The sequence below is a fragment of the Dromaius novaehollandiae genome, chromosome 11 (assembly GCF_036370855.1).
Source record: "Dromaius novaehollandiae isolate bDroNov1 chromosome 11, bDroNov1.hap1, whole genome shotgun sequence".
NCBI classification, from domain to species: Eukaryota; Metazoa; Chordata; class Aves; order Casuariiformes; family Dromaiidae; genus Dromaius; species Dromaius novaehollandiae.
The window spans coordinates 22,035,756-22,046,531 of NC_088108.1; the positions used below are offsets into that span (position 1 = coordinate 22,035,756).

At 53.8% G+C, this 10,776-nt stretch overlaps 1 protein-coding gene across 2 annotated transcripts in view; it reads left to right on the forward strand.

Annotated features, from left to right (window-relative positions):
* Positions 1-3,660, forward strand: part of GPC3 (glypican 3) — a 127,828-nt gene extending 124,168 nt beyond the window's left edge. For both annotated transcript variants that reach the window (XM_064518327.1, XM_064518328.1), the window contains one exon: positions 2,203-3,660. In XM_064518327.1, coding sequence (XP_064374397.1) covers positions 2,203-2,378 — 176 coding nt within the window. In that variant the 3' untranslated portion in view covers positions 2,379-3,660. The remainder of the gene's footprint in view (positions 1-2,202) is intronic.
* Positions 3,661-10,776: the final 7,116 nt, after the last annotated feature.

Sequence of the window (10,776 nt, forward strand, 5' to 3'; positions counted from 1 at the left end):
TGCTCCCATGCTGGGAGGTGCCCGTGTGGGTTGGTGAGTGACGATAAGGCTCTTATGTTGTAGGAGACTTTGGAGTATATGGGCACACCTTCCAAAACCCCAAATGGCAGGCAGAGTACGTCCTTTCCCGGGGATTTCGTTGTCCTGATAGGATTATGTGCCAGCCGTGGAGTCTTGTGATCAGTTTATAAAAAGGCTGAAATAATCTTCTGTAATTTTATTAAATCACTCCCTCGTTCTGCAGAAATGAGCTTGGGAAAGTAAGATGGTGCAGCCAGGCAGCTCCAAAACTGCTGTCCTCTTCCCCCGCCTCGCTGGGACGGGTCGCGGAGAAGCGAGGCCCCTTCTTCTGCGGGGTGAGAATGGCTTTTGGCTCCGGAGCCTTTCCAGGACGGTGACTGCTCTGCCCAGTGGTGTGAGCAGCTCCGGAGGGCAATGGCGTATTCGCACTAAATACTATTTACTATGTGTATGTTGTATTTATATCAGTTATCATATTAAGAGGAAAAGAGAGAGTTGTGGAGAGGAGGAGTTGTCAGCATCTATGGGAGTCAGGAGAAGTCGGAGAGCGCTTCCCAGGCGGATTTGGCTTGCACCTGGCCCTTTGTGTATGTGGATGTGTGCTCCCTTTCAGTCATTTGTGACCCTCTTTGATGGCCTGGGCTGACTCACTTGTCATGCTAACATCTTTATGCTTTTGTTTTGCAGTGTTTGGGTATTTTGATGAAGAAATACTGCCTGAGTGTTTGCCTTGGCAGTGATGTTCACTGGATTGATGTGGCGTTTTCAGCTGGAGTGTTTATTCAGCCTCTTGGATTCTTTCTCAAGGGTGGGGTAGGATGATCCAAGCCCATGAGTATGCTGGAGATCCACAAGGGCTTGTGAAAGGCTTGAGCCAGGGTCTTTTCTGCTAGAAACCAGCTCCCTTGACTTCCAAAGGCCAGGCTCTGGTGATGAGAGGGACTGGCTTAACTGGCTCCCCTCCAGGAGAGGAACCTGGACCCCAGAAGGAGACGGCAGCAACACGAGAAGGGGAGCAAGTCCCCCTTTGCCTTGAATCAAGCACAAATACACCATCTAGGTCCAGATGCTCTGCAGGTAGAAACATCCCAGGTGGATGCAGCTAATGGCAGGGCAGTCAGTAGCATCTTAAAACATCCTTTGCTTTTTGTTCTCAGTCCTGATAATTGCTGTGTTTTTTCCCTTCCACACTGCCTATCTGGGCTTGGCTGATATTCCTCCCTGTCCCGGGGAGCCCGGGGTGCCTCTGACTTACTGGTCAGCAGGTCCTTTGTAACCACTGATGGGGTTGTCACAAGGTTCTTCCCTGTTAATACCATGCTCCACCGAAGTGTTAACTCTGGTAGATCAAAACTTTTATACTGGATATTTTCTTGGACTGGAGCTCCCATGTGCTTCGTCTGCAACTCCCTGTATTGCAACACCGGTAAGCCAGGGGTGCACGATCTTTTCACATTCCTCACTCTCCTGCACTTTGATGATGTGGATAGGGAATGGGATGAGTGTGTTGAAATTACTATAGTGAACTTATTTTGCGCACGCTTATGTAAGGCTATAGTAACGCAGAGATCTTCAGTTCCTCAAACCAGGAGGTATTTGGTGAGTAAGGTCTTGTGCTGGCTCTGGATTCAGGGGGAACATCTGTGCTTGCCTGGATTTCTTCACTCCTGCACACATCCTTGCAATGTGTGGGGAGCAGACATGTTTTGCTTTGCTGAACACCCACTCTTAACTTAGCTTAGTTGTTTTTCTTTGGGAGTAGCTCTTCAGTAAGCCACTTCCCCTTCTCTCTCTTAGTTTCCTCGTGGGGCACCTTATAGTTGTGATTTTTTGGTCTTTCCAAGCAGAGGGTTTGTTGCAGGGTAGGGGGAGGTGTTCTGAGACCAGGGCAGAGGGTTGACAGTGTTTTCTAGGCTCCTCTGGCTTATTCGTCTATGCTATGTTTGCTATCAGCTGCAGGGAACCGCACTCAGGGACCAAGTAGGTCTCGTCCTGTCCTAACGCCTGTTACGTAGGCTTTGTGTGGGTGAAATCCGCATCTGTGCTGGGAGTCTGGACCTCATGTGGGTCTGTGATGGTGGTTTGCTCAGAGATGGGTCTCGTATGCAGGAGCATCTTTGTTTTCTATGGTGTTTTCTTTCTATGGTGTTTTTCTGACCCTCTTTCTCCTTCTGCTTTCAGAACTGGCGTATGACCTGGATATCGAAGATGCCTCCACAAACAAGCAGCTTCTGAATCAGCAAAGCAAAGACGGTGCTGCGGTTCCCAGCAGCGCCCCTGGCAGCCCGGCCCTGCGCCCAGGCCCTGCTGCTGCCGTTGCCCTGGCCATGCTGCAGATGCTGGGCCCTGGGCTGTGACCGGCGCCTGCAGCAGACGTGCTCATCAATCAGCGTCTTTCCATGCCTTTTTTTTTAATGAGGAAAACATTCTGAACCTCTCTTGAAATATATGCATATTTCCAAAGACAGGGCAAATGACTTGGGTTGTTTTTATAAAATAATATAGTATCTTCACAAAAAAAAAAAAAAAGCATTTGTTCATGGTAAACCAGTAAATACATAACAGTGCTTTTTAAAGATAATCCTGTTTAATATAAGAAGATTGATATTAAATTGTGTTCCTAGCAGATTTTGAAGACTGAGGTCTCCATCACTGTTAAGTTGAAGTGCATATTTCATCTTGAGCTGTTTGAACATGCATGGGGTAAAGAACACCTACGATTTATTAAATACTCTCAGCAAATATCAGGCCCCTGTTCCTAGTTGACTTAATACAGATTCTGTCTGTAGTTCAAGTGCTTTTTGTACATACTCCAAATTCGAGACTCACCCCTAGGAATCTGGCCAGGCACATAATGTGGAAGGCGTGTGAAGACAGGAGAGATAAGGTTGAACATACGGCGTGAGACGAGATGCCGAGGAAGAGGACGTGCCATTGTCGGGGCTCGCCAGGTATCAGGTACTCGTGGGTGCTGGTGTGGCCCCGCCGCAGCCAGCCCTAACCACCTCCTGGATCCTGCGGGCGCTGGGCTCACCCTCCTGCCACCCCGAGCCCACGGCCAAGAGATCCCGCGCCCAACACCAGCACGCTCCCGTTCCCAGGTAGGCAGGAGATGGATGGACCCAGCACAAGAGCCAGGGCAGAGGACTGAGGGGTGAGATGGCTCCCAAGCTCACTGCTCTTGCAGCTTGGACATCTCCCCTCTCTCTGGTCTCAGCGTAGCAGCTGGGATGACCGCAGGGTAAAGGATGCACCAGTCAACGCTACTGCTGCTGCCGGAGCAGCTTGTTTTGGGACACGCTGTCTCAGATGCATTGTCTCCAAGGCTGGACGCGGGATCAACACGACTCCGAAGAGCTGTGCTGGCAGCGGTGGTCACCCGGGGCCGGCTGCGCTCCCACCACCGCGATGCACACCTGCAGTGGGGGAGCTTGCAGGCAGCATCACCCTTTGCTACCCAGCCGGGTCCTGCAAAGCCCACCGGCCACGGATGGCCAGGTTCTCCTCCAGCTTCCACAGCGGTGGTGCTGGGGACCTGGCAGCTCGCACAGCATCCTGATGCATCGGCAGATGAGACTTGTTCAAATGTTTTTTGCATGTTACTTTGCCTAAACTAATAAAGGTCCGTTGCTCTATGAAGGGTGCCCTAGAAGTCACCTGCGGTCTGCGCCGTTCGGGAGCGGGCACCCTGGGCCAGGCCACCAGTGCCCGGGCGCCTGGGGCACGGCGGAAAGGCTGGGGATAGAGTCTGATTAAATGCATGGGCTGGGACCAGGGAGTGTTTGCTTTGGTTCCTGGCCAAAGTGGTTACATATTTCAGTTCAAGATGCTGCCTTTACTCGGGTGATTATATCTGCAGTTTCTAAAGCTGCAGTGTGTGCACAAACGCTTGCACGCACACACGCGTGCACGTGCATGCTTTGAATGTTTTTGTGCCTAAGAACCTTTAAAAAGCTACTTGATATTTGGGACAAAGTACATAGGTCTGAACCACACGGACAGTTTGGAGAGTAGAAACTCGCCCATTTCTTGCTTTGAAGTGATGGGTCTGATGTCGCTGCCGTTGATTTGAAGCAGTGATGTGTCTGCAGTGAGATGATTCACAAGCCGTGCCTGAGGAAGAAGAAAAGGGGCTGTTCATCCGGCTTGTTTGTGTGCGGGGACGCTAACTCCCCGTTAACTGCTGGGAATGGAAAGAGCTGATCCGGGCTCAGCTCTGGTGTTACCTACCGATTAACAGTTGGAGAGATTTCCTTCGGGTGTTAGACCTTCGTGCTCAGTCTGTTTTGGGGTGAACATCTCGGGGGGGGGGGGGCGAACCCCAATATTCACTTGGCGGTGGCACAAATTTGCTTGTCTGAGCAGTCGATTTTCCACAGCCGTGCAAGCGAGAGACGCTCTGTCGGCGCTCGGTCCTGCACAAGACGTGGCGGCTTATTATCCTTTCCAGTTAATCCGCTTTTTCCATTCTGTCCTTCACCACTGAGCAACATTTGCTTTGTTTTGACCTTCTGTCAAGGGGAATATTTCATGTGTTAGTGAGTCAAATTACAGGCAGCTCCATCTCCCAGGATCGCTGCTCGCTAGAGGGTCCTCGAGTCGGCGGGGTCTTCTCCTGGCTGGCGTGACGGGATAGCTGTTGTTGGCAGAGGTGTTTCTTGACCCTCTTGCTTTCTCCCTCTTGCTGTTGGCGCAGATCTGCCCATCGTTTCTGCTCCCGGCGCTGCGGCTGCGGCTGCCGCTGAGCCTGGCTCCACCGAAGGGAGTATTTCACTTGAGTCACTGGGATTCCAGTCGCTTCTTCTGTCCGATCGTTTCCTTTCATCCCTCCGGAGGTGGAAATGGGGCGTTCGGTCTGTTCGGAGTGTGTGTCTGCCCATCACGTGACTCTGGTACCAGCGTGGGAGATGTTCTGGCCATTACTGCCTTGTCGGAAATATTCAGGATACTGCTTTGCCTTTAGATAAGCAGCAAGGCAGCGTGGTGCACGCAGCGGCTTTTCAGCAGTGAGCGTCCGCTGTGGTTTCTCTTTCAGGGAGACAGAGCAGCTGGCGCCTTGCTGTATATTTTATAAAGCCTGCCTGGTTCTCCCGCTCTGCATCACCGCAGCGTGATGTTAATGCTTGTCAACAGCAACCCCCTCCGTAGCGCGCTGAGCCTCTCCCCCCGTCGCAGGGACTCGCTGGTTAGCAGAGCTGCGTCGTCGGAGACTTGCTGTGATAAGAGATCGCAGACACCAGTCCTCGAGTCCCCTCTCTGCCAAGTTTCTGAAATAACAGTATGACTTGAGGAGAGCTGTTGGACGATACCTTGCAGTGGATTGGTGCCTCTGTGTTTTAAACGGCGTTTTGCCATGGTTGATGAGCTTCGTGCAGGCTTTCCTTTGGTGGCCCTAGCCGCCAGGGTGAAGTGAAGCAGTGGTTCAGTCGGGCAGTTAGGCATCGTTTTGTTCTTGTGTTGGATGAAATATGGAATAATTGGTCCCTGTTCATTTCTCTGCACCACCCCTGCTTTCCGTGACTCGTATTGTGGTGGGATGAGAGGTCTCTGTCGGGAGCCGGGACCATCGCCGCCCCATACGTGTGCACCTAGAGCTCTGCTCCTTGCTCCAGAGCTTGCACGTTTAACCGCTAATGCACAGTCAGGATTGTTTTAATTCTTCTTTCCCTAAAATAAGATTGTGTCTTCGCCAGCTCCCAAGAGCTACGCTTACCCACAGCTTCTGCAAAGTCCCATTCAAGAAGGAAGCACCTGGGTTTTCTAAGCAGTTAGTGGCTGTTTTTGGAGGCTCTGTGGACCTTTTAGGGTTATTGTGCAGAGTCGATGCCTCCTCCAGCGTTGGGCACATGCACGGGATGGTCGCAACCGTCCGCTGAGCAGTGGTGAGTGCTGGAGCTCCCGGTGCAGGAGCTCGCTCGGTGCCCAGGCGCAGGAGACCCACATTGCAGGGACCCACGTGCTGCAGCCGCCCGGCTTGTCCGGGCTCGCGGGGCTGTGGTAGCGCGGTGGCATGGTGCTGTGTCCGGCCAGCCAGGCGCATGGCCAGAGCAAACGCCTGCCTGGTTTTCTGCTGGACTTGGCGTTTTGGGCAGTTTCTGGCAAAAGAACCTCTGCCGACACGCAGGGTCGGCCAGCCCAGCCCCGCGCCGCGTGCAACGGCAGCGCGGCTCCGGGCAGCTTTGCAAGCAGCCTGGAAAAGGTGGCGAACCCGGCACCTTCGCCTTGCGTCTGAGGGTAGTTAGGAGATTCAGACATGTGCTATGCATGTGTAATGTATTTATGTACTAACCATGCATCAAATTATAATTCAAAAGCAAAATATTTTTGTTGGATGAGAAATCCCAGTTCATTAATCAATTGACTAATCGTTTAGTGCCTGGAATGTTATAATCTAACACACTCAACAGCTGCTGGAAACAGCTGGTGCTTACGGCTCTGGCTTTTTTGAGAAGTGAAATCTAGAGTGTCTTGGTTTTGTTTTTCAGGAGAGTTTTTCAGAATTGCCTGTTCATTGCCATTTTGTGCTGGGCTCTAGCGCTGCGGAGGGCTGACCCCGCGGGGCCGGACGGGGCGGTGTCGGACTGTGTCGGTATCTCCAGATACTTGGAGATACGTGGGATTGCATGCTGCCAAGCGCTTTGGTTTTCTTTTGATGCTGTCGCCGTGACAGATGCACGGAGGAAGATGCTGCAAACTGGGAGGGCGATTCCTGGCAGCTCTGGGAATGAGCTGAGGGTGCCCGGTTGAGGCCGGGTTATGGTTGTTTTAGGCAGGGGGAAGATGCCTGGGACCTTCCTCGCCCCGGGGGAGCGGCGAGGCGAGCCCAGGTGCAGAGCTCCTCATGGCATCAGCTCTCCCGGGAACCGCTTCGGGTCCGAAAGGAGCATCTTGTGGGAGGAGCTGGTGTCGCTCCTGCAGCCCGGCCGCTCGGCTGGACGGGCTCAAGTCTGCCTTGCGTGTGAGGTGGGCACCTCCGGAGGGAAACTGAGCCCGTCGGAGGGAGGGTGCCCCCAGCCCATGCTGTACGCACCGCTGTTGCTCCTGCGCGCGGGGCAGCCCGCTCGAGCCTATGAAGCCCGTTTCTGAAGCCGTTATAAGGCCGTTGGCAGCCGCAGTGCGCTCCCCAGTAATCTAGCTGCCGTTATTGGGATTGTAATTTATGTTGGTTCTATTTCTTTTACCCACCCGGCAATGTGCTTGCAGGTAGGACTGGTTGCTCCCATGATTTTCCTGCTGAAGCAGGATTAGCTTTTACAGAAAAATTGCCCTCTTTTTTGGCTGTAGAACGGTGTCTTTTGGCCAGCTGATGTACAAAGTGCTATAAAAGCTCTGAAGCTTACAGCTCTATCAAAGAGTGTCTCTTGAATGTCTACTGAGCACCACGTTGAAGGTAGAGGCATCACACTGACCTCTTTGGGCAATCACTGACTGCCAGTCAGTCCTAAATTAATAACGAGGTTTAGCGTGCGTTGGGCGCAACTCCCTCTATGCTGGAAAATCCTAAACTCTCGCTTGTGCCGTGATGGCTACATGTCTGCCGTGCTAAGTCCTGCACAACAAGTTGGCCTTTCCACCTTGCAGACAGTTGCTGAAGGTGTCATTCGCGTCTCTCCTCTGGTTTGATTCAGCAGCACATCCCGAGCCTCTCTGGGCTGTCCGGGTGGAAGGGAGATCCCTCTGCAGCCACGGTCTTGAGCCCCGAGCTACCAGTAGCTGTAAAAACAAGAGCAGGGACTTCAGTGTTGACTACCATCAGCTTCGTGTCTTGTTTGCAAACACAGTTCTTCCAAGGTCCTTCGTAACTAGAAACCTTAGCATTTCCTTCACATAAATCATCCCACCAGGTCTCGGTAATCTCAGTTATATCAGATTTCGTCTCACCAGTGAGACTGTCCAGCTCTTGTGTCTCGCGTAGACTGAGGGAACTGGGAAAAAAGGCTATTCCCGCCCAGTGGCCGCGGCCGGCTTGGTTCGGCTGTGCTCCTGTCTCCGTGTGTCCGTCCCGCCGCGTCCCGGCGCCAGGCTCGCCCAGCCTGCCCCGTGCTGCGGTGGCTGGCGCACCTGGGGATGGGCTACCCAAGCGGTCGTCATCAGCTGTCCCTTCCGTGGTGGGACCTGCTGTTGCACAGTCAGAGGACAATCCTAAAGGATGTCTCACCTAAGCAAAATCATCTCGGGACCATCAGGTTTGGTTCCCAAACACTTTGTTTCACTGACAGCGGCTTTCCTGGCCTCTTCAGCAGCTCTGCAGCTTAATGATTGACCAGCGCTGCTAAAGTTTTACCCGGTTATGAGCCATTAGCCCCAGAATCGTGTCTCAGTTCCCAGAAACCCATCGCTTTTTAACACCAGCAGCCATAGCTCGTTGGCTGCGGGTGACTCTCCTTGGTGACACCAGAATTAAAAATCATACTTGTGCTTTTTTTGCTGTTTCAGCCCGTAATCCCAGGGCGTGTGCTGTGGCCGGGAGGGGCGGCTGCATCGCTGCTCAGGCAAACGAAATCTGTCTCTGCCTGTGGGACACTTTCCTGAAAGGATAAGAAATAAAACGAGGGTGTGAGGCTCTGTGCAAGGAGAGGCGGTGGGTTTCGAGCAGATCAGGTAGCTGGCTCCAGCCTGCTGCCGGGCCATGGGAGACCTGGCTAAGGAGTAAAACCAAAAAAAAAAAAAAAAAAAAAAAGTGTAAATAAGCTTGTCAAAATGTTACTGAAGGACATTCCCCGGAGATGAGGTAACTGAAATTTTGATATCGGCAGATGAAGCAGTCCTGGCATGTTTATACAGTCAGTGAATTTACTGCATCCAGAAAACAGAAAAGCAGTGGGTATTAATCAAATACAGTTTATTTTGTCAAACATTGTATCCTTGCGAAAATAAACATCTTGGTGTTGCTTTGCGGAGCACACGCTAGGATCTGAAGTACGCTGCAAGTCTGGGCTGCAAAGTGCCGGTTCCCACAGCCGTTGCCGCTCCGTTAGTAACGCCGCACCGCGAGCATCGCGTCGCGCCCCGAGCACGGCTCCTGCGTGAAAACGCACAGCGGTGCCTTGCCAGTGCCCCCAGCACCGCGGCTGTGCTGGGCAAGGCGGGAGGAAAAATGCACGGCGCTGTGGGCTCTTCCTCGGCATCGTCTCTGCACATCCCTGGAGGAAACCACAGCTGCATCCGAGTGGGCGCGAGGCAGAGCTGCCCCGCAAACTCGGCTCGCTGCAGGCCAAATCGCCAAAAAAAAAAAATTGCGCCCATCTCTGCAGCAGCCTGCATCCCTTCGGTGTCGTACTGTATTGCCATCCACCGTGCCAGCAAACGGGAAAATAAATGCCGGGCGGATAGCAAAGCACGAGGCAGTGTAATTACAGGTGCGAGGGAGAGCGACATCTGTGCACACCCCACCAAGATGCGGATCACGGCGCTGGCCTTTCCCGTCACGGGGACTCAGCTCGCTGTGGAGTGTTGGCATCTCGCACCGGCGCGGGCTCCGCCGGGCATTTCGCTGCCCCCGTTGCTGGTTACCTGAAGGACACCGCTGGAAGCTGGGTCTCGGCAGCTGACGGTGCTTTCTGAGAATTGACATCTGCATTTCATCTGGCAAAACTCCTCGTGCTGGGTGGGTTTGTTCCCATTTGCAGGGAAACCAGTTTTTTCTGAAAAAAGGAACAGACGTGGAGGGAGGGTGGCGGCGTAAATGACCCAGCATTTGGTACGGGGTGCCAGACCCAGACGGGCGGTGTGAGTCCCCGCTGTCGCCCGTCAGCGGCCCCGCGATAACCGGCCCCGGGCGCGGGAGCCGGCACTCAGCGCGGCAAGCACGATTTATTGTGCCAAGTGGACAACCGGCCGGTTCTTCGCTGTTCTGCTCCCGGTGAGACTGAGGCCCTTTCAAAAACAGGAGGGCGAGGAAAGACGAGCTCTCATGCTGGTGTCACCAGCCTCAGGTGGCATCACCTGCAAAGGACTTTCTCATCCCACCCACCTTGCTGTATCCTAGAGAAAGACCACGCTGAGCGCTGACACCAAGGTGGCCCATCAAGCCCTTGAAGGTGTTCCCATCAGACGTTCCTTGCCCTGAGGGCCAGCACGGACCAGGCAGATGCTCTGTGACCGAGGTGCAAAGGCACTAATTGGCCTAGGTAATTGCCGAGGGATCAGGCCGAGTCCGAGCGCGGACGCTGATTCGGTAATGAATGAGCGATGGCCATGAGTGCGTTTGGCCAGTAGCTCTTTCCTTACTTACTGCTTCTTATCAAGTTAAGGGACTGGAAAAATTCCCCGGCTGACGCTGGCGTCTCCGTGCGAGGAGCACGTCCTTTGCCCGTGGTCGAAGCTGTGCCGCAGCAGCCACCTGGGCTGATAGACACAACCCTTCCATTGTGTCCGGCCGGCTTGGCGAAGGCGCCTGCGATTCGTGTCATCGCTCAAAACGTCGGCACGGTTATTTTGCCCACGGAGCAGCCCCGGAGCCGTCGCTTGGACGTGAGGTTTCATGCATCTGCTTCCCTTCTTGCGCCACGCTTATCTCACGCCGGGCTCGGCGGCTGGTGTGGGCTGCGTTGTTTCAGGTGAGCTCATGCATTCAGCTGCCGAAGGCCTGGGTGCGTGGTGGTCCCCGTCCCTCTTCTCTGGGGTCCTCGTGGCACGGGGGCGAGAGGCAGAGCTTGCAGCAAGGCGTCAGGGTGCAGAGTCCCAGACCTTGAGATCATCGCTGAAGACGCCCTGCGGGGCCTCTCCTCGGCAGAAACACTTCCAGCGCGACGC